Raw genomic sequence first — 23738 nt, 5'->3', positions numbered from 1 at the left:
GAGGGTGAGGGACACTTCTGCTTCTTCTCTGTTACCGCGTCTAAAGAAAGGTAAAATGTCTGGATTTGATACCGCCGAAGACCGTCAAATGCGAAGAAGCTAAGGTGGCTTTAAGTTTTGCTATAGTCGGTCTCATATGGATTTCAACTCATGCCTCGTTGAGCTTTGCTTTGTCTTCTAATGCCCACAATAAACACGTCTGCTCGCAAAGCTTCGGGTGCATGTGGTCCAGCGGCACATTGGCTGGGCTGTTCCTTCGAGCGACCAGATAACAAAAATTTGAGAGGTTGATGAGCTAATGGGCTGGGGTTTACTGACAGATATCCGATACTTCCCATCGCATGAGTCCGCTTGCCGATTCGCTTCGTCCAATTTCTATTTATTTAGAGCTACTTACGGGACTGTTACAGTATTCAACAATACGTAAAAGTTCACTTAAGGCACATTGTATGCTTAAAAACTGGTTTTAGAGGAAATGATTCCTTTCTTTTTTTCTAATGAAAATCCTTTTCCCAATGGTACAATTATTAAAATATTAAATCACACATTCATCTAATAGTTCAAACTTTTAAAATAATTGGCGGTGATCCCACCAAATTTCACGTTATATTAGAGGAAAAGGTATTTGAGTTCAAATCTTTCCAAACCCCATTAACCTCCTCTAATTAAATATGTGTACGCCTAGAGTTAGTTAAAAGACCAGACTAAGCTTCACAGCTTAAGCTTGCTTGTTGTTTTATGTAGTACGTGGAAAAAGCTGTCTATCGCTCGTGCGATTTCTTGTCATCTAAACTCTGGAAAGTTCGAAAATGATTTTCCATTGAACAAACGAACTCTTGCACGCGTTTAGAATGGTGAATACATGTCAATCTGCTAGTAATCTACTTCACGAAAGCATTATCGCACAGGGTTCTTCTCCTTGTTTGGTTTAGAATCTTGTTCATAATGAACATGTGATGGGAAGAGCTGGCGGGCTACATAGGAAATGCCGGTACGGTGATCGAGATGGTGTCGAAAGGTCTAGGATGGACTGACCAAGCATGGAGGAGGTTGTGTCCGAACTTTTGCAGACCTCGGCGTGATGCATCGCTAACATACAAGATCGATGTCCGCGTAGGCTGCAGCCCGTGGTGTGGCCAGAACGGCTTCCAACTCCAGCATGCTCGACATTACGGCAACAATTCAAGCGCAGCGATCAGCTTTCGCTCGCAACCGGCTGAACAGCTTGTGCAGTCTAAGTGCATTGGAATTGGCGACGGACATTTGCCGGAATAGATGACATGACTCGTTAAGTCTAATTAGATACATGATGCTGCATTGCTGCTAGGGGCAGATCCTTGCCGAACATACAAAACAAGAGAAGGAAGAGATGTAAAAGAGACGGAAAATGGCCGTGTGATAGCCACAGACGGATCTTTTATTTAGTATATACAGACGGATCGGTTCATTCATGCGCAGCAATAAGATTCTGCCGGTCGCTCCAAATTCCCAAGTCCTAACTCGTGAGCAATGCATTATGCATTAGCAATACATGCAGCGGCGGCGTTACAAAGCTTCAAACTTTAAGCAGCTGCTTCGGCAGCAGATGATACCATCTTGACGACATTGACCGGATCTCCGACTTTGATGACCTTGCCCTTCCCGTCCTTAAGGAAGTCCTTTAGAACCATGTTCTGCCCCATGAAAACCTGCAAAGCCGGGCGAAATAAGGTGACCTGTATCTTCTGCAAAAGCCTTCGGATAAAGGAATTTGAAAGTTCAGAAGCAAACCTTTCCCTGCTGCTTTCCAGTTGGGCGCAACACTTTATCCGAGCGAAACTTCTTTAGAGTTTCATTAATCTCTGGCTTTACTACAGCAGTCTCTTGATCAATCGACGGTACCTGAACGCAAGTTTGTAGAATCTTCAAGAAATGACATGGCAAGTGATGCACGCCATTTTGTCAGTGTATGCATCTAGAAAATACGAGACAACACTCTCGTTTTTTTAACCAGCTTTAGGCGCACACGTTGCTGCAATACATGACATCCAAGTAATAGGTAGCAGGTATAATTAATGGACAATTGGGGATCTACGCTTCAGACAAAACATTTAGCCATACCATGTAGCAGAGTTTTTTGGTATAAAGAAGAAAGACCAGAGATGATCAAGAGCTGCGAAACATAGATGACTTGTTTGTGATGGTTTTAAAGATAAAAGACTTGCAGAGTCCAAGATGGTCCCTTGTTTTGCTATATCACTTACGTTGTTACTAGGGGTGATTGGTTCCCGGTCCGGTCCGGTTCCCCTTAAGAACCGAGAACCGGACCGGTGGTTCCGGTTCCCCTGAAGAACCGAGAACCGGACCGGTGGTTCCGGTTCTCAATTGAACCGGAACCGGACCACCAGTCGGTCCGGTTCCCGGACGGTTCCATTGGATTAAACACATGCAAAAAAAAAATTGTACCATTCTTGGAAGGTCCCGATCTAGAAAATATAGAGACTAGACATTAAAAATTTTCGAGTTCATTTCCTAAAACGGGTTTTTCAAAGCAAAGTTGAGAACTTTTTGTAAGATTGTTTCCAAAATGCATACGGGATTCAAGCAAAAACGATCTCCCTTTGGGTCAAAACGGCGCGAGGAACCGACCGAGGCAAGATCGAGATGGGAATTTTGTTTGGGGACTAAAAAGGCAAGATCGAGAAAACTCCCTGCGCATGGAGTTTTCTTGATCAAAATATAAAAAAAAAATCAATCGGTCCGGTTCGGGCGGTCCGGTCCTGGCGGACCCTAGAACCGGGAACTGGACCGCTCCCTCTAGAACCGGGAACCGGACCACCGGTCCCGGTCCGGTCCGGGCGGTCCCGGGTCGGGCGGTCCGATTTGCTCACCCCTAGTTGTCACCCTCGATACTAAGCCTAGATACAATCTGGAGTTCCTCGCACATTGTTTGGAGATATATCCGCACTTGCAGATTTTTATATATCTTTTGGAGTCAGGTTTCTTGTGATGAGCAGATATTGAAGGGTGATCCAGCTAGCAGGGTTAGCTAATAGCTTCTAAAGCCTCTTGGTGTTGTATCCCGAATCTAAAACATCGTTTCCATCGCACTTCAGCAAAGACGATAGGTCGTGATGAGATCTACCAAAGATCTAGCTCAGCCATTAGCAATACTAATGAATGAAGATACTGGTCAAGGGATAGGATAGCACTTGTACCTTACAGCGAGAGCAGAGCTTGACACCCCGGAAAGTGATCTTGTTAATCTCGACCTCTGTCCATAGGTCCTCGGAGAACGGTTCACAGCCATCAACGAAAATGCTGTTGCACACGACATAAAAGTCAACAAGATGCTCTTCTCCTACATCCAACCAATTGCCTAGAGACTTGGGACACTACAATATTCGACATCGTCTCGATAATTGGCCTATAGTAAGCAATGACAAAGCACTTTCCAAAGATTACTTTGGTCTAAAACGATTTATTGGTACTGGCTCCTTGAGAAGATTATTGAGCGCATCCAATGATCCCTGCAAATGATAGCCGGTAAGATCTACGTCTAGAATTCATCAAAGATCAAGGTCATCTTAGAATCATTATTCGCCAAGACCGACCTGAGATAGCAGCAAGAACGGATATCCGTCGGAGAACATGATATTATGTCCATTAGCATATTGAGGATCCACAGGCCGAGTTTCTGACGCTGTATAAACAGCAAAATTGAACGCAAATCACCTTCAATTTAGTACAGGACATAGATCCAGATGCTAACAGGAGGAAATTTGCAGCAAGCTTGTTCTAATAAAAACATGCTGCAGAGTTTTGTTTTCTGAAATTGCTCCAACCACCCCCCACCTGCATTGAAACGAACTAGTCGGCTCGGTTTTCCAAGATAGTTCGAAAACCAGTTCGCCGCTTCATGCCCTTCGTCCCATGCAGAGCCGGACCATTCCCATACCGAGACGCCATCAGTAACCTCACCGGGCTTGCTCAAAGAAATCTTCAGCTCATTCATACCAGGAGCCTTCAGTACTGAACACAAGATGCGTGATAAAGCAGCATGAATCATTATCATGTAAACTGATGGGGACGAATTGATTTCTCCCAATCCCAAGTTAAAACAGCGGAAATTGGATAATACCCACAAGAAAAAATTAAGAAAAGTCCTAATCTTGTCACCTAAAAAGGAATAGGCAGTCGGTAGCCAACCCTCTGAAAAGGCCTCATCAGGAAGCTTGACAGTTACCAGAGCAAGCTTGGGTTCAACTCTTTGAGTGTATGCCCTGCCTTTACTGTTCACAACTACCCATTGCCGGTCCCACCGAAATCCTGCATACATATGCAGCATCCCATCCATATTAGAACTAAAAGCCCAATTGATGGAGCAGTCTTGTTGTCAAAGAGCAATATCTCACGACCAACCAAAAAGTCAGGGACTAGGCAGGAAAACTAGAGTTCCCTTCTAGGCAACATCACCAAAACTCAGAGACGATTCTAACAATCATCCAGACTTCGGCTGATGTAGAAATCTCATCTCTTGCAGCCAACCATCCATGAATTCAATCAAGAAAGATGAAAGTGTCGAAAGCTGAGGCACTATTGCCACAAAAAAACTGAACTTCCCCACCCAGAAAGTGGGCAGAGACGACGCACGAGCGAGACAGCAGAACAAGTTCACACACCAAGTAGAGAATTCAAGGAAGAGAAATCTATGTGGGTGACGAGAAAGAAGAGCGGGGAAAGAGAAGAAAACGAACCGGTGGGAGTGAGCGGTGCCTGAGGAACGGAAATCCCGCGGCAGGACTTTATTGGGTATACGAAGATTGATGCGACTCTGGCTTTGGTCTTCTCCATCTCTCTCCCCTCGCTCGCTCTGTCTCTCGGTTGCAGCAACAGAAGTGGAGAAGACCAAGTTAAATACGGCTTGGGAAGTACTACTAGTGTTCATAGTCCACCAACCAGAACGATGGAATCATGGAATCACGTTTTTTTCAATTTCCTTCTTTATTTCGGGCTGATTGTGATGTCCTCTTTCCTTGTGGTTGCTTTGGTCCATCGCTCATAGAGTCACCAAATTCCCTGCCTCTTCCGAATTCCATTCCCGGTAGTTAGAATCCAAAAGACTTGACTGATTGTGAATCAGCAAGAGAAAGCGAGAACTGATAAGGCGCGCTGAACCGAATCGGGCGCTGCTGCCTCGAGATAGGAGGGTTTTTCTCCGTATTCTCCGTTCTGTTTTGTGCCAAACTCTCGTCCGGGACGTGATCCCATTCTCAAAAAGGATGCAGTCCCAGTGAATTGGTAAACACGGGGGGCCAGGGGCACCAAGGACAGCACGTGAAACTCGAAAATGGCGCGTCGGTTAGCCGGGGCGAAGATCTCTCAACGCTAGAAAGCAGAACAAACAAGTACTGCCGTTCGCTCCTCATACCAAAACTTAAATTGGTTTGCGAATCCTATTACGAGCACCTCTTACGGTATGGACCCCTGCGTGGACGATCCAAAACCAGAAGGCAGGATGGTCCTCCCTTCTCGCTTTACTATAGTGGATCCTCCAGGATGACAAGGGATAAGCTGGAATCTGGGAAAGAGAGTTCTCCTTTTCTACTGACTACTAAGCTGTATGAAAAGGAAGAAGAGAATCCTAAATGAGTGCATCCTATAGATATTTCAGGAGGCAGCCGGTATTTCATGAGGTATTTCAGAAAAATGAAAAGTACCCGAAATTCACCTCCATAATAAACTGCTCATATGATACCACAACTTCGAATGAGAATTCACCCACATAGAAGGATCTCTCAAGTGGTAAATGATTCATCTGTCCATTGATGTGCCAAGTTTTGGCTCCAGATATGCTATACACTACCTCCTCCTTCTTCCAATGCACTGCTCTATATAGCTAAATGCATATCAGTCTATAGAATTGGGGTTTTCAGTACCATCACCATATCACCATCGAGCCGGAGACATTGATATATGGGACAGCCCCTGTATACTACTTCAGAATTCCAGTTCCTCCATAGGTCTCGTGCAATTGGCAATGAAAGCAGAAAATTCTCAGTGCAAGAATCGAATTTGTTATTTTGAAGTTACAGATGAGTTTACGACCACACATGCTAATAATACATCCATCCAAGAGAAAAACAAGTTCGATTAGAAAAACTATAGGGATCCGCTCACTTTTCTTTTGCCTAAAGTAGTACAAGCTAAAACATGAATATGACGACAGTGGGGCTGATGAGTTTCCTGGATTGGATTCCTTGCTTGCCTTCCTTAGACATCCAGATATTCAGCAAGAGGAGAATCCCTGGCCTCGTAAGAGCAGCAGTGACTCAAAAGCCTGGTCATGTACTCAATCATCCTCTCTTTCTGGTGGTAGACCACATGGCAAGAGCATTTTCTACACAAGAAAGGATAACAGAAGAGAAAGAGGTCAACACCAAGTTTGATGGAACAAACTGAAGCAACATGGTTCAGACTTTTGAGGGAAATCATATCGGTAAAAATATCACCATAATAGAATTATGAGGATCATATAGACTTCAGAACAAAGTATGCCAATATATGCTCATGAAGATTATTGACCTCCAGTGTAAAGCATCTAATTAGTCCTTTCAAATCTGTGAAGTATGATGCATACGTGAACAGAAAGCCCATGCAGCACATCTATAAAACTAAATGATGAAACTACCCTACGAGGCTATGTCAATTCTAATTTTTCACCAACCCAGCAAGAGGAACAGACACAAAGCATAACCAAAGCTTATTGTTTAAAACTCCACCAACAAAAGAGAGCTTGAACAGAATCTGTTCAAACAAAAAGGAAATTGCACCTAACCCATGGATCAACTGAAAAGGGTTAACACTATATTACGATACTATCATGCTGTTGGTGGATAATGGTATAACTCACACCATACAACTGACCCTGCAATATCCACTCAGATATTGATAGGACCTATTTTCAAGGGTCAGATCAACAAAAAAATATACTGGAAATTAAGTTAGTTTCTCAAACCTAACTCCAATTGCACTCGTCCTCACATTCTTTATCATTCGCAACCAATGACATACTTCACATGGAAAAAGAAGCTTAAAAATTATAACCCAATAAATGGCAAGAAGACATATCGAATCAACTAAGTAAAACAAGATGCTCCGACATGCCTATGAATTGATCCATATATCTCCTTAGCATTAAATGAACTGTAATCCTATTGCCCACATACAATATGGTCCCTACAGATCACAACCCATTAAAAATCGGAACTGACTACAAATATGTAGGCAACAAATCATGCTGAAAACCAAACTTACAATTGGTCTTCACATCACACAACAGAGGATGCCTAGCCTTGACTTACACTACTATCAACTCCGATTTGTCAGGATTGGACGCGAGGAACAAAGACAAGTCGAGAATAGATTTGGATTGCACTGATTAAGTATATGATCCTATGACGGCAAAGATGAAACCTTTCAACTAAAATGGACCCAGAAACCAAACCTCAGCCACTCTCCACATCCCTTAAAGAATCACGTTTCTTCCGTACTAAAACTTAATAATTCTACCACGTATTGGGACTCACTTGGGTATGGAGGAAAAAGCAAGAAACAGCATCACAACAGTTCAATTCACCGATATAAGCAAAATAACAGACGCAGCAAGAGCTAATTGAAGGGGGAAAAAGAAAAAGCAGGACCTGCATGAAGTTGTAGCGCTCTCTGCCAATGGACTCATTCTCAGCTATAGCAAAATACGCCAGAATCGGGTAATGGCCAACGTAGGAAGCATAGCTATCCCGCTGAATGTTCACCGCCCACTCACTACCCCGACAAAAGACAAGAAACCAGAGAGGCATCGAAGTCAGCAGCCAAGAAAGGAACTTCGAGCTCAAGAACACGCGAAACCGAAAGAAAGATCCGAGGGGGAAAAGCTCACAATCGATTCAAGTCGGCATGCCCGGTCCCGACGTACTTCGCCTGGAGATGCTCAAGCTGGGAATTGATGTTGAACCTGTCGCTGGCCTGCACGAGAACACGAAGATCGGTCAAGCAAATCCGAACCCAGCGACCGGTTGGCGGCGGGGATTCAGGACGGTGCCGCGAATTAGGAAAAGGGGCTAGGGTTTTGGCCTCCTGCTACAAGGAGCAGAAACCCAGACGGCGGAGGCTTCGCGGCGGAGAGAGATCGCTACCTGCATGTTCGGCTGCGGAGGCTTGAAGAAACTCGCAAAAACTGGATCGTTGTCGTGAAATGGGAGGTGAAAAGCTTTCTCGACTCGACCGACTTCCGCTTGATAAAATACCTCGTCCAGTCTTTGACGACTCCTTTTCACCAATTACAATGGGGCCTACCTTTTTCCAATCCTTTACTATTTTGGCCGTTTATTCCGTAAAAAATTATGGGAAAAGTTTCAAATAAGAATATGAATTTTTGGCTTTTTTTTTTTTTTGTCAAAAAAATTTTCAATTTGAAGTGGATCTTATTTAAAAAAAAGGCTTAAAGTATCGTTATTCTTTCAAAGAAGGATATGATCAATGATATTTTTGTCATTTCAAATTTTCTTATCTTTTCCTTTTCTCTCTTTTTTCTTTTATTTTTGCTATTTCTTCTTTTTTATCTGTTGGGGCCGGCAGGCGACCTTGCCCAAGGCCTTGTTGGCCTCGCCCGTGACTAGCGCGGACTCGCCTTCCCCAAATGTGGCCGGTTTTGGCCTAGGCGAGGGTTATGACGGCCTCTGACTAATTGGGTTTGATGGCCTTTGGCGGGCAAGGTCAACTCGCCCAATCGAAGGTCGCTCCTAACCGTCACAAGCCTCACCCAAGCGAGGGCCACCCCTCACCAAATTTGGGATAGAGTGACCTCACTCGACGAGGGCCTGGGTGAGATCGCCAACTGCTAACAAGCCCTCGCTAGCCCAAAAAATGAGTAAAAAGAATAGCAAAAATGAAAATAAAGAAAATGTAAGATGACGAAAATCTCGTTCATCATGTCCTTCTTTGAAATAATGATGACACTTGAGGCCTTTATTTAAGAAAAAAAGAGCACTCCATGTAGACATGGCCAAAATGGAACCGGGGCCCGAAACCGGCCCGTTGACCGGGCCCACGGTTCCAACTCGTTTATTATTATTATTTTTTAAAAAAAGTGGGGGGTGGGCCCTGTGGGGAAAGAGCCCCCCGGCTCTTTGCCCCCTCCCCCCGGCCATCCCCCCCAAAAGAGTCGTTACACACTTAAAAAAAAATTGATTTTTTTTTAGTTCTTCTCTATAAATACCTATCATCCCCCTTTCATTTTTCTCACAAATCCTCTTAACAATTCTCTCAATTCTCCCAAATTCTCTCAATCCGCTCAATTCTCTTAATCTCGCCTAAATTTTCTCAATCCGGCCTAAATTCTCTCAAAAATGGCAAGTAGAAGCAAAAATACTGAAAATGCTAAGATGGCGATAGGAAATTCCGAGTATTCTATTCCTGGATATAATTTTCGTGAGTATGCATGTTGGGAAGATGACGACGATGATATCAACGTTGTTCCCATTCCGAACGTCGAGCACGTCCCAACACAAGAAAATCTTCATCCTCCTACGGGTGTCGAAAAAACGTCAACGGCAAATGAGCCGGAACGGAAGGGCCGAGAGAGTACATCCGGCTTGTGGCTGCACTTCAACAAGGTACGTGATGAAAACGAAGGTAAGTATAATATAAATTGTAAATATTGTTCGCAAAAAGGAGACACCTACGGAACATTCCATCGGCATCCGACAAAAAAACTTCCAACGCAAGCGAGGATCGACACTACGCAACAACAAATTTTCGGGTACGCCAATTCTAAATCTCATCCTTTATTCCGTTACACTGATGCACTTTATAAACAAACATTAGCTGAACATGTTGCACTTGATCATATTCCGTTTACTATTGGTGAAAATTTTAATTTAAAATATTTGATAAATAATGCGTTGGTTTCGCAAGCACCAACTATTTCAAAAAGTACTCTTAAACGCGAACTTTTGCATCTTTATAAAAAACAAAAAAAATCTTTAGCAAAATTTTTTGCGGAATTCAATGGACGTGTGCATTTAAGTAGCGATATTTGAAGTGAGCCTTGGCAAATTCATTCTTATATGAGTGTCACATGTCATTGGATAGGTGACGATTGGACCATTCAAAAAAGACTTATTGCATTTCGAATTTTTGATGAAAAACATTCGGCTCATAATATTTATGGAATTATTAGGCAAGTTTTAGAAGAATATAATTTGATAAATAAAGTATTTTCAATTGGTTTTGATAATGCCGCCGCAAATACCTCTTTCATTCTCGAATTAGAAAATATTTACAAAATCTTCTTTTGGTGGATAATTTTTTCACATTAGATGTGTTTGTCATGTTTTAAATTTATGTGTGCAAGATGGTTTACGAACTCTTGACATTTCTCTCGCCCCAATAAAGGGTGCAATTAAATTTTTATGGAGTTATGTCCGTTTTATGAAAGCATGAGGAAAATTTTATAAACAACATGGGAGAAGGGCAAAAGAATTTCCAAAAGATATTCCAACTCATTGGAATTCTACCTACGAGTTGCTTCGTTAAACTTTTGATTAGAAAAATTTATTATGTATGTTTATTTTGCAAAATTTTCTCGAAATTACTTTACTTCCGCAACATTGGGACGTTTGAAAAAAAAAATTCAGAGTTTTTGCAAATTTTTAATGATACTATTAATATTTTATCCGGTATTTATTATCCTGCTACGCATTTATTTTTAATAGAGTGTGTTAATATAAGTAGTGTTTTTAGTGAATATGAAAAAGATATTGAATTAGATCGGACTATTTTAGTAATGCGAGAAAAATGATTGCATTATTATTTTAAAATTCCTATTGTCTATTTAGTTGATATTATTTTTTATCCACGTATTAAATTAGACGGTTTACTAGATTATTTGAATGTGTATTATCATGATTGTTTACATTTGAAAGATTCAATAGATATTTCAAATATACAAAGAGATGTTAAAAAATCTATAGTAGTATTATATGAAGAGTTTTGTACTAGATATGGTTTAAGTGATTATGAATCTTTACAATCTATCGCATCACGAAGTGAAGTCGGTAGTTTACTTAGTAGAGGGTACAATATGCTTAAGAGTAGATAAAAAAAAAGGGGCAACAAGTAGTATTTCCGAATTAAAAAAATATTTAACCACTCAATTTGAGTTTCGTAATGCGAAACATAATACGGATTTCCAAATCCTAAAGTAGTGGAAGAGTCACTCAATCGATTACCCAGTTCTTACTCTCATTGCTCGCCAGATATTAGCAATCCTTTTTTCAACCGTTGCGATTGAACAAGCATTTAGCGCTGGAGGATTAGTTTTGGACTCTCGCTGTTCAAGATTAAGTCCGGAGCCTGTGGAAGTTCAAACTTGTGTCGACGATTGGATGAATGCTAGATTTCGACACCAAGAGCCGGATCGAGAACACGAATTTTTTAGTAAGAATTGTGGAAATACCACCACCACGGGTACTACAATGGGTAGCGACGATTGACGATGAGGTAAGTTGGGGTTATCAAAGGTAAAAGAACTACATGGGCTTTGATTCTTCTATCCCCAAGAAAATATGTAGGCGCTTAATAATAATTCATTAAGTTCAAGCTCATTCCTCCTCTCTCTCTTTTTTCCCCATATTTTATTACAATGTACAATTTGATTATAATTTATAATTTATTATGTTTATTTTATTATTTATTATTTTAAAAATTAAAATTAAAAGACGGAACCGAAATGGGCCCGGAACCGGAACAGGCCCCTTCAAGGGCCGGTTCTTGAACCGAAACCGGCGGTTTCGAGGAACCGGCCATGTCTAGCTCCATGCCCTTATTTAAAATTTTTTCAAAAATATATAATTTTAAAATTACTTCTATAAAAAAAAATTGCTAAATTGCCATTCGAGATCCTTCAACCTGAGGTAGATAAGAGCTTACGGAATACTATCTTTAAGCAACTGTGAAAGACTATATGTTCTATGTGCGAATATTTATGTGAAAATTTCAGAGGCTTCGATTTTCTTGCTTTCTCATCGTTGAAGATGTTTCGAATTAAGGAGTCAAAATTTAGACCAAGTAAAAAAGTAGAACGCCAAAATCTATGATGAAAACAATGGGGGAAGAAGATTGGAGGGTGGCCGCTCCACCGGCAGGCTTCTCCAGGTCCCAGTCCACGGCGACTGTTGACTCGTGAACATCGATGAAGCCCCGACAAGAAACCAAAAAAGATAAAAAGAAACTCCGAAACTCTCGTCCTCGGAATTAATGGCGGATGCGAGCAAAGTATGAATTTTGATACCTACCCACCTCCCCTCATTCATTGCTCTCTCGACCCTCTCAAGCCGGAGCGACCATGGAGCTCCCCGCCCATGCCTCCGCGATCCGCCTTCTGTGCTCCCGTCGCGTCTCTGGGTCGTCCCTGTGAGCTTCCGCTTCTGGGTCTCCCACTCCCGAGATGGCCGTGATGAGAGGGGACCTCATCTCCGTGCTTTCCTTCTCCGTCCTCGCTGCTTCTTTGGTGATTCCGCTTCGAGCTTCCACTGCGGTGAGATTTGCTTGGGCCGCGTTGCTCTTTTTGCTGCTCGATGGTCGGTGGTGTTTTTGGTGCTCATTCTCTCTGCGCTCTGTTTCAGGTGCTCAACGAGACGCTCGACAGCCGGGTCGTCGCTTCCGTGAAGGAGAAGCCGCGAAATGGTACGTGTGCTGCGTCTCGCGTTTTCTGACGTACTGAGGGGGCTGCAAAGGGGCAAGAAAGATGTATTTGAGGGGGGGTTCTTTCTTTGGGTAGAAGATTTCTTTAAGATCATAACTTCTTATGGACTGAGGGGATTGGTTTCTTGATGTTTATTTTCTTATACTCTTGACTGTTATGCTGCTTCAAGAAAGGCTTGACCTGCGGTATCTGCTCTCTTTCTTCTGTTCGAATCTGTCTGGCCCTCTTCCAGGTTATCGTCAGCAGCAGATGGTATGTTAAATGCTGATATAGGGTGAATCTTATCTTGGACATTCTTGTTTATCAAGATAACCAAGACAAGAGTCAATAACTAGGAAATGAACTGCAAGGCGTAATCGTAAAATGACCTCAAATAAGTCAGCAAGGAGACATCTAACGCATGACCTCCTCTATGTCTTTTTGAGGGGAAGTACGTATTGGAATGCTAGAAGAAACATCAAAGTGGTGGTTCTATAGAACATAGTTCCCCGTAGAATAGAAATTGGCTATGTGACTGGCCTTTCTTACTTTCATATTTAATTTGCTGAGACTGCATTCGAGCTTCCATGTTGAAGTTCTATCTTCATTATTCACAGGAACATGTCCTAAAGATTGGGTAGTTGGCCCAAGCAAAAGTAAGTGCTTTGGCTTCTTTGAATCACCCCTTTCGTGGAATGATTCGGAGGCCTCCTGTAGGGATAAAGGTGGACACTTAGCAGCTCTGGTATCATCCAAGGAAGTGAATCTCACACAATATCTATGCAATAGCACCAGCGGTGGCTGCTGGGTTGGAGGAAGGAAAGTTAGTTCTTCTTATGGTTTTGGCTGGAAGTGGTCTGACAATTCTTCGCATTGGAATGGATCCATCTTCCAAAGTTCGATGCCAACATCCAATTGCTCTAATATGCCCTGCCAACTCAATAGTTCTGTTGATTCATGTACACTGGTGAATGGATCTGCATTTCTCTCTGTTGAAGACTGTCGGCAATTGCACTCTTTTGTGTGTGTGTTAGAAATGGGTAAAGTCATTGTACGTTTTTGGAATGTACACTCTTTCCCATGTGATTGCCAATTTTTCTGAGAGCCTTTTTAACTACTTAACATGCAGAAAGCAAATGTTACCACATGCACTGCCACATGGAATATTTCATCATTCTTCTTGTTGTTAGTGGAGTAATTTTTGGCACCACCTTGGCTGTTGTCCTCTGGCTTCTCCTTTACAAGCGAGGCAAGAGGCGCAGAAGGTCACGCAAATTATCCAATCCAGCTGCTTCTGCATTGGTTCCACCCTCATGGAAAGTCTTCGCCAAGGAGGAATTGCGGTCAATAACAAAGAATTTCAGCGAGGGAAATCGTCTACTTGGAGATGCCAAGACAGGGGGAACTTATACTGGACTCCTGCCAGATGGTTCTAAGGTTGCAGTCAAGCGATTGAAGAGGACTACTTTTCAGAGGAAGAAGGAGTTTTATTCTGAAATTGGAAGAGTTGCTAGACTTCATCATCCAAATTTGGTGGCAGTCAAAGGATGTTGTTATGATCACGGTGACCGCTACATAGTGTATGAGTTTGTAGCTAATGGGCCTCTAGATAGATGGTTACACCACATTCCAAGAGGTGGCCGGAGCTTGGATTGGGCCATGAGAATGAAAATTGCCACAACACTTGCTCAAGGAATTGCGTAAGTCTAACCCTTTGTTGATGATCGTATGCAGTCTCTGGGATGCTTGCCCTCTTCATTGTCTTTCTTTCCTTTTTCCAATGCTACCTTCAGGTTGGTCTTTAAAGTGTGGATTTCTATGAAAATTGAAAGCACAGCAATACATCGGTTGCTAATAGTTGGACTAGAAAACAGGGGAACATGATTTCCTGTGTGGCGTTGATCTAAACAACGAAAATAAACAGGATTGAAGTTCTTGATACTTTGTACTGTAGTTTAACATATGTTTTTCGAGATTCTTACTTTGAAGTAGAAATTTCTTGTATGATGAACAGAATCCTCCTTTTCCTTTTCTTTTTCTTTTTTTCACTTGGTAAACAGAATCTTACTTGGTTTTGTTTTGCCTCTAGATTCCTGCATGACAAGGTCAAGCCACATGTGGTGCATCGTGATATTCGCGCCAGTAATGTATTACTCGATGAAGAATTTGGAGCCCATCTAATGGGGGTAGGCCTTTCAAAATTTGTGCCGTGGGAAGTGATGCATGAGAGGACAATGATGGCTGGTGGCACACATGGGTACCTTGCCCCAGAATTTGTGTATAGCAATGAGATAACGACAAAGAGTGATGTGTATAGTTTTGGAGTGCTCCTGCTTGAAATCTTAAGTGGGCGTAGGCCTGCACAGGCAGTTGACTCCGTCGGTTGGCAAAGTATATTTGAATGGGCAACGCCTCTAGTGCAGGCTCACCGCTACCCCGAGCTATTAGATCCACTCATATCTTCATCTTCTTCTGCTAACATTCCGGAAGCTGGAGATATTCAAAAGGTTGTGGACCTTGTTTACTCTTGCACGCAGCATGTTCCTTCCATGAGACCGAGGATGTCACATGTTGTTCACCAGCTGCAACAGTTGGTACTGCCTGCTGTTATGTAGTAACTAGCTAGTGCATCAACAGAGATTTTTATTTTGTTGTACTTTTTGTCTAGCAACTAACTGCTACTGATACTCTGAGGAAATTAGACGTGGACGAAGGGTTTATCTTCCCTAACCCTTTGTAATTTGGGTAGTTAATTTCTGCAAGTAAGAAAGCAGTATTCTAGGTATGAAGGGAGACTGTACTCCAGTGGATATTGATGTAGCATGCAGTTAGAATTGGATTTTTGTTTTTAGGTTTTGAAAAGAACTCCATAGTAGTTGGTACTCTCTCTCTCTCTCTCTCTCTCTTCTCTCTCTCTGAGTAACATTTTGGTGAAACTGCTGAAGCACAACCAAAGCAAGTAGTGAAAAGAGGCAAATAATTTGCTTCATTCGCTAAGCAACACTCCTCATCATTTTATACATCTATTCGCTTCCTGCTTTGCCTGCTTTGGTGTAGTTTTCTTTTGGCGGTCGTGCCCATAAATGAGCCTGCACAGGGTGAGGCAGGTTGCCAATTGTAAAGTAGGCATTGTCTTGTGCCTATTATGCTTCTTTTCTTATGCAAAAATGTCACCAAATATAATCAATGAAGTACTTAAACTCGGTATGCCGTCATTTGGTTGATTTGTCTTGTCTGGTCATGTTCATGGGGTTGAAAGATCATCTTTAGTTATTAATGAACTGGAAAAGAAGATTACAAGCGGCTGGACGAAATCTGTGGTGCATGTAAAGAACCATCCATCTCTTGCATATTTCAGGCCGGAAACAGGTACGCCAATTGAAAACAGAACTCAATGAACAGTGGTCACCATCATCTCGCTGTAAGATAAGGAATATGGATAGATCTATTGCAACTGCTTTGCTACTGACATCTATTGTAAGTGCTCTAGTACATTATGGTTCTTTCACCTTATTTCTTCACATCTGTAAAATCTCTACGTGAACCCCCCAGACTGAGGCTTATAGCTAATGCCCATATATACAACTCAACAACTCCTGTCCAGAAAGCAAGAGGGGTCTGCCAAGACTTATCCTTGTGTGATATAATTAGCACAATCCTAAGTTGTGTTGCGATGAACGAAACCACCCCGGAATGTAAACCATGGCTCAAGGAAAAGAAAATATAGTCCGCCCTCGGCAGGAAGCAACTTCCTCTCGTCACTGCTTTCACATGGCACTCTGTGTATTGTCTCTCCCTGCCAAAGTACAACAAGTTCAAGGATTAATATGTAAAGCCCGGCTTCCTCGAGAATAGGAGGTCAAAATCGAAGTGCTTGTCAAGTCACTTACCTCACACCGTCGTTCTTCCTCGTAGCGGCTGAACGTCTGTTTGAACTTCAGGTGGGTGGTCGTTGTCGAGCGGCATGTATTGAGACATGATTGCCATGATCTCCGAGTCCATGTAAGACTGCAAAGTGCAAATTTTCAGCAAAATATCAGCTCGTTGCCAAGGTGAGAGAAAGGGATATGAATCTGCTCGACCATGTATGTTCCACATACCCGGAGCCTGTATTTGTAGAAGATATATCCGGCAGTTGCAACACCTGCTACAGCTGCCAATACCAAAACCGTGACGAACCATCCAAGTCTAGAGCCATTCCTCTCTGCAGAATTGTTAGCAAAGTTACTATTACTTTGTGAATTAGAGGTCTATGCAGTTTTTCTTTTTGGTAAGAACATAAATCTGGCCATGCCAGCTACTTTCTTAGTTCATCTCCATTCTTTTGTGAGGCCCTTCAGGATATATGTATGACTATCATCTGTCATGCATAGTTCTGTCTCACCAAAGAGAAAACGTAGCTTAAACATGAAGAAGCAGCTGCAGTTTCCTAATCAGTACAAAGCTTCCATTTTAGAAGCTGATTTCCAATGAAGAGAAGATTTTCAAGACTGCTTCCTGCAGATCTTGGGCTGGTGTGCAAACGGTTACACAAGTAGAATACGATTGCCTTACCGATGCACGTATCGTGCTGCGCGATGTATATGTGGTTTCCCTTGCACTTGCAGGCATATCCACCCCATGTGTTCTTGCATGAGCAACCGTCGCATTGACAAGCAGAACGTTCCTTGCATTCATCAACATCTGTGAAACGATGATGGCAGAATGTTGACGGACTGTCGAAGTTGCAGATAACTATGCAAAGATGATTTTTTGAGTCACTTAGGTAAAATTTCGCACCTTCGCATTTGTGACCATCCCCACGAAACCCGGGTGGGCAGCTGCATCCAGACAATTGAGACTCCTATTCATATGAACAAGAAACGTTGTCATCGATTGTAGTAAAGAAAGTAATGCAAACAAAAGACCGAGTAGCAATACTGAACTGAGCATGCTGAGAAGGTTATCCCCTTATTGGAATCTGACCAGCAGCCTCCATTGCTGATGGCACACCGTCCAGGTCCAAATGCTGCCATTCATGGACCAAGAGTGAGTACTAAGCTAATGCATTCACTATTTGGTCTCTCGGTATACTGCGTTAAACAGTTGCAACGGTATCTTTAACACCAGCAAGGAAGGCGCGGAAGCATGAATTCACAAAAAAACTAGTTGCAAAAGTGAATTTATAGCTGAATACTATGTCCCCAGCTCCATGTCCAAAAGTCGGCACATGCCAACCAGAAGTATTTTCTCCATCACCGTCTAGATATTCTCATCATCTACCAAATTCATCAACAGTCACTAGCACCCAGAACTTGTTTCTCTTTTACCCTTTCCCCAATTCTAAATCACTTGCTCAAATTGATGGATGTGGTGAATGCTCTGCACTTCAGGGGAGAAAAACAATGCGTCTACGATACAACAGTCATTGGCGAAGCATAGAGCTGTACCTTCGCAAGATATATAGCCATCTCCTTTGTACTGAACACCTTGGACATTGGGGCACTCACATACTCTTCCTCTGAATGTGTCCTGGAAAAATAGCGACTCGGTTTAATCGCAGAACTGAAACGTGTGGACTAAATGCAAAATGTTCGAGGAAGGCCTTCGGACTGTACTCTGCAAGCTGTAACGTTCGACTGGACATCCCACCAACAACCACCGCTGCTATAAAGGCACTCGTTGGTCTCTAGATCTGTGAAGCAGTATCAAGCCATCGGGAAGTGTCAGACAATATTGCAAACATTGAACTGCAAGTCATCTGTTGGGAAAAGGACATAAATGAAGTACAAAGATTAACCTGCACTCAGACAAACTGGAGGATCCGTCCCCTCCTTAAATCCGGCGCATAAGGCTTTCAGCACAGCAGTTCTCTCCAATTTTCCTAGAGAATAACAAATAGATAACTTCCTCAACAAGTACACATCTATTTTTCATTTAAACATAAAGATTAGACACTGGGAAAGCATAGATATCGATTCAGTCTGTAGCTATTGATACAGGAGAGCAATGCAAACAGAATCATTAGACAAGCAATTGGGAAGAACACACAAATTCAATATTTTGTCACACTGTAACACCTAGAATTGCAAAACAAACCTCGATATTGAACATTGTTGATGACTAGCGTCGGCAATATGGTGACATCACCTCGAGATCCTCGGCCAACCTGAATATCAGTTACACGAATGGAGAGAATTAGAAAACCTGGTTAGCATTTTGGTCTTTAAATTAGCTCTAGAGATAATTTCGAAAGATCTACTTATTTCTCACGCACTGTGAAAAGAGGAGCAAAGACTAAGCGGTACCTGGACCTCCTGCTCAGTTTTCAGGACTTCATTTTCAACATCAGCTTCAGGATCCCCCATGCATCTTTTAATCTTATCAATAGGCAAACCTGGCCAAATAGTCGAGCTCATTCGCAATTAGAGTCACAGAAGCGAAAAAAACTGAATAATTGCCAAGAACAGAACTCACCAAGTGATTTGATCACATCCTCCCCGCAATGTTTGCTGTATTTCTTTTCCTTCATGGAACATCTGATGTGGAAATCGGTCACATAATCCCACCAAACCCAGGAGCGGTTGCTCTCCTTTGCAACTCGATGAACACAGAGTTGCCTCAAGTTCTCAAGCACCACATCCTTTCCATCATATCCCTCCCCAAAGTCCTGCTCCGGGTCTGGCGCGCAGTATCTCCCACGGTTTATGCACTGAGACTTGCATTGGCCACTCTCGGTAAAAGCTCGAGGACAGTACCAAGTGATATAGTGCGGCGTGAACAAAGTGTAACCGCCCTTCTCGAGGATCTGGGCATGGCCCTTGAAATTCTTCACGAAGTTCATCTGCTCTTCGCATCGTATCCCGCACTCGTCATTGCTATTGGTCCAGAACTCATACTCGACTCTCTCGTCAGGGTGAGGCATCGACTCTCTCCAGTCCAGTTCTATTATGACATGTTCATCTTTATTCAACGCTTGCTTCAAGCTCTCCCCGAACGACCTCTCTATAAGAGCCGATGGGATTCCAATCTTCTCGATGTATCCATCAGCATCGGTGCTCTCCATGGGTGAATCCATGGTTATCAAAGGCTCATCTATGTTATCAGCGACCAGCACTGCGGCAGCTCCAGCCTGCTGGCCGTTCCACACTTTCTTCGCGAAATAGCAACCTGAAGCAGGATTGAATTCAAGAAGTTTGTCTTAGCATCAAAGCCACGAGCCGTGCCAAACAGAACTGTCCACCGAAATCAAGAACAGGATCTGTCTTTCTGATGTCTATCAACGTTGAAACAAACCAAATGGAATCAATCTTTTCAAGCCGGCAAAGTACTATGATCCCACACAACCAGTCTAAGCAACAACAACACAGAAAGGAAGTACACGGACCCATCTAAGGAATTCGAGAGAAAGAGTAGCTACCTCCACGGTCAAGGAGGAGGATGGTGGGTCGAAGGGGCTCGAACTTAAAGGGCTTATCGCCATCAAAGGCCTCACAACCGTCGGAAACACCCTTGCCAGGATAGGCCACGGAGCCAACCAGGGTGCCTCCATACTTGGGCACTCCGAAGTTGCCGATGGCTCCATCCCGCTTCGACCTCAGAGCCGGCGGCGAGACAACCTTGATGCTGCTCTTCTCCACTATGAAGTGACCCCGACAAACAGAGCACGCGGCCAATGCAAACAACAGAAGCAGGGCTCTGAGCAGAGCCATGGCGGTGGGTATGCGTGGAACTGGATTGGAAGGCTCTTTTCCTGATGCAAACTGAAATGGTGTTTGTATCCAACAGTGAGAGAGGGAAGTTTAAGGAAGAAGGAAGGAGTTGGTTGACTAATGGACAGACTAAGGAGAGAGACAGAGAGAGAGAGAGAGAGAGAGAGAGAGAGAGATTCACCTGGGTTAGTTCGCTTTAAAGAAATACATACGACTATGGGTTAAATATATTGGAAAAAATGTAGCTGTGACGTAAAGAAAAAGGGAGGAGAGAGAGGGAGGGTGGCGGACGGAGCCACCCCAACGACCCTGCTTGGTGCAGCTCAGCCACCTGTCCCTTTCAAATCTCTTACCGTCTCTTTGCGCCTGGCCTTCACTTCATTTCATCCCCTGTTTGTTTGTTTTTGTTTTTTTTTTTTTTTACCTTTCCTACTTGCTTGATTTGATGTGATTTCATTAAGCTCCCCCTGCGTTTTCGTTGGCTTGATTCTGTTCTTGCCAAGGCCATGAACACCCAATACACGCAATACGACTTATATTATCAAGAAAAATGCTTTCGTGACAGTATAAAAATATCGTCAGTTATTCCTTACCGTAAATTCACACCTCCATCACCATGTATTTTGCATAAAATGCTAATTAATTAAAAAATCGTAGGGTAAAAAATAATAATGATATTGTCAAACTATCAAGGTAAAAGCTCTTTTATAATTAATTACAATATCTCTTTATCTTGTATGACCGGTGGGAAGGTTGTTGCCCCGGTGACCATCCTTCCCACTTGAGAAGGAAGAGTTGGTGAGTTCGATTCTCCACCTTCTCAAAGAGGGTCAAGGATGGGGATCTAGGAAGCATCGACACTATTCTAAAGCCTTCGTGTCATATTCGATAAGTGATCGACATGTGACCAGCGCTCTAGACATGCCGGTGACACTCGAGTCCAGTATCTCGACATGCCATTTCGACACGAACATTGTCAATTTTAAGCATTTTTAATAAATTAGGGATCAAAATATGAATTTATAAAAATATATATACTTAAATCATATACCCAGCAATTTTCAAATTATTATACCCAACCAGCAAAAAAAAAAAAAAAAACTAATCGAGAATCCCTAGCCGATATATATATATATATATATATATATATGACAATTTATTATGTGTATTTTTAATATACAACGTGTCCCGACTTGTCGAAATTCTCTATTTTTTAAAAAATGACAGTAGCAAAGTATCGTGTCGTGTATCGGTATCTATGCTACTTAAGTGGGGATGTGTTAGTGATGGAGCATGATTTCACTAACGCATGATTTCGCAATATACATACAGCATATAAGTCATGCAAGTGCTCGTGAAGGGTGACTAGAATGAACAATATTACACTAACCAGTAACCATGGACCCTAGTGGGGCTACCCGCAAAGGTGGAGAAATTACTAAAAAAATGTGAACTAAATTCTTTAATTTGTTAATTTAATCTAAATCAAACAATTTACCAATTGAGTTCGCCAATTTTGTGAAAATTCTACATGGATGCTAGCCGTGCCGGCCTAACGTGACATTTTTACAATTTCTTTCCAAAAAAGCTGAATATTTTAGCATTTCTTTTCTTTTTTAATGGTGGTCGCAAGGGTTGGTGACGGGCCTGGAAAAGGGGAAATAAAAAAAAAAATAAAGTTTTAAAAATTTATAAAATTGTCCAGGTTACAGAGAACACCACCCACGATTCAGCCAAAATTGATAGGAAGAACTCAATTGGCAAATTGTTAAAATGTTTAGGACTAAATTGACCAAATTGAAGGAGACAAAGGTATTTTTTTTTTTTTTCCAAAAGCAACCTGAATCAAGACATTGTATGGGGAATTGTCCTTGAAATATTTTGATTGTAACAGAACTTAATTCAAGTATTTAATAGCCTCATTTAAGTCTGATGTAGGCTCACACTTAAATCATGCAGAAGCTAAGATTTGATATCTAAGCATTTGAATCAAATTTTGGAAGCTTTGGGTTGATTTGCAGCGGCAAGGGCTGTGCAACCTTGCCTTTTCTTTTCTTTTATAACTTTTTTTTAGTGATATCAGCTTATTTTTTAAATATTTTTTTAATTTTTTATTTTTTTTTACTGTTGACCTTCGGCAAGTGACATAGGATTAGGTTATTAATAAAAAAAATGTGCCATGTAAGATTTTCGGCAAAACTCACCGGAGTTGGCAATTAAATAATTGTTTTATAAAAAAAAAAAAAAGGGCACTTAAGTGATAAAAAAATGGACATTAAAGTGAGCATTATACACAAATTTTGACACTTCTGCCCGTTCTTCGCCGCTAAATGATCCAAATGCAACATACGAATTCGGAGCTCTATAAATTGGAGAAAAGTCGACCAAAAGAAATAGAGTCGGACGGAAAAAAAGAAAGAGAAATCGAGTATTTTTTTTTTTTTTTCCTGGAGCTTCTCGAGTCTATCTATTTCGGAAGCTTGTAATACCAATTCGTAAACACACGAGAGAGAAGTGGTTGTCCTTGGAAAGGAAAGGCATTTGTTTAGGTAAAGAGACAAAGTGTGCTAAGGGGCGCTATTTGTAAACACCTAGAGGTGCGGCTTCTAGTTTTGGAGGGAGGATCTATTGTGCTTTGTGTGTGTACAAGGCATGAAAATGGCCATTTGGAGGTAAGAACTACTCAATATAGAGCGTGATTAGTTATAGAGATTTCGGCACTGGTGATAAGGCGGCACTCGCTCTCGCTGCTTAACTGGAGGAACTATGCATGATCTGGGCGGCTAGAGCCGGAAGAGAGGAGCAGGCATAATCAAGCCAAACCTCGATGAATCTCGTTTCCATTGGTTGCCTCACTAAGATCTTGGGGGTTGTCGCTATTTCTGGTCAAGTGGCTATAAAGAAATGCCCTAGAAGTAGAAAAATGAAGTTGCGTAACCAAACAGATTTCTGCTCCGAGAAAGAAATTATATAAGGTGTTGTCATCGTGCCCTTTATTGCTAGCCCATTTTACGCGTGGAAATATTAATTTATCCTACAAAAATTAGTCTCTGCTTTATTTATAAAAAAGAAAAATCAACCTATTCCCTATCTCTGACTGCTACTTTGGGTTATTCTGCCGGTAGCATAAAGTGTCGTAACATAAATGGAGTTCCTTCATATTACGGAAAACGTTAAAAAAAAAAATGAAATCAATCTTGCAATTAGCGTGGGATCCGCGATAGGATTTACTGCTTTTGGATTGAACGATAAACCCCTCTCGGCAATTCGAAGATCCCCCCTTCCATTTTATTGAGTTTTCTTCGTAATTTGGTACTTCG

At 42.1% G+C, this 23738-nt stretch overlaps 4 protein-coding genes across 4 annotated transcripts; 1 reads left to right on the top strand and 3 right to left on the bottom strand.

Annotated features, from left to right (window-relative positions):
* Positions 1-1398: 1398 nt before the first annotated feature.
* Positions 1399-4900, bottom strand: LOC115754988 (mitochondrial amidoxime reducing component 2). The gene is made up of 8 exons (XM_030694205.2): positions 4737-4900; positions 4159-4308; positions 3835-4011; positions 3594-3682; positions 3445-3509; positions 3198-3300; positions 1771-1881; positions 1399-1688 (listed from the first exon to the last, which is right to left on the bottom strand). The coding sequence occupies exons 1-8, from the start codon at positions 4831-4833 to the stop codon at positions 1563-1565; spliced, it is 918 nt and encodes a 305-aa protein (XP_030550065.1). The 5' UTR covers positions 4834-4900; the 3' UTR covers positions 1399-1562.
* A 1138-nt stretch (positions 4901-6038) lies between these two features.
* On the bottom strand, positions 6039-8323 carry LOC115754991 (uncharacterized protein At4g14342). Its single transcript, XM_030694208.2, has 4 exons — positions 8178-8323; positions 7922-8007; positions 7683-7806; positions 6039-6379 (listed from the first exon to the last, which is right to left on the bottom strand). Exons 1-4 carry the CDS (start codon positions 8181-8183, stop codon positions 6332-6334), a joined length of 264 nt encoding a protein of 87 aa, XP_030550068.1. The 5' UTR covers positions 8184-8323; the 3' UTR covers positions 6039-6331.
* Positions 8324-12156: 3833 nt separating this feature from the next.
* Positions 12157-15618, top strand: LOC115754987 (C-type lectin receptor-like tyrosine-protein kinase At1g52310). Its single transcript, XM_030694203.2, has 5 exons — positions 12157-12580; positions 12669-12729; positions 13345-13767; positions 13857-14427; positions 14817-15618. The coding sequence occupies exons 1-5, from the start codon at positions 12491-12493 to the stop codon at positions 15340-15342; spliced, it is 1671 nt and encodes a 556-aa protein (XP_030550063.1). The 5' UTR covers positions 12157-12490; the 3' UTR covers positions 15343-15618.
* Positions 15619-16034: 416 nt separating this feature from the next.
* On the bottom strand, positions 16035-20618 carry LOC115754986 (vacuolar-sorting receptor 6). Its single transcript, XM_030694202.2, has 13 exons — positions 20127-20618; positions 19184-19876; positions 19015-19103; positions 18806-18875; positions 18507-18590; positions 18325-18401; positions 18157-18238; positions 17653-17735; positions 17507-17570; positions 17282-17410; positions 16828-16931; positions 16618-16735; positions 16035-16523 (listed from the first exon to the last, which is right to left on the bottom strand). The coding sequence occupies exons 1-12, from the start codon at positions 20416-20418 to the stop codon at positions 16619-16621; spliced, it is 1884 nt and encodes a 627-aa protein (XP_030550062.2). The 5' UTR covers positions 20419-20618; the 3' UTR covers positions 16035-16523; position 16618.
* Between the last annotated feature and the right edge of the window lie 3120 nt (positions 20619-23738).

Source organism: Rhodamnia argentea, chromosome 3, assembly GCF_020921035.1.
Source record: "Rhodamnia argentea isolate NSW1041297 chromosome 3, ASM2092103v1, whole genome shotgun sequence".
Taxonomy (NCBI): domain Eukaryota; kingdom Viridiplantae; phylum Streptophyta; class Magnoliopsida; order Myrtales; family Myrtaceae; genus Rhodamnia; species Rhodamnia argentea.
The sequence above is the reverse complement of the archived record's forward strand: the minus strand, read 5'-3'. Positions and strand labels throughout refer to the sequence as shown.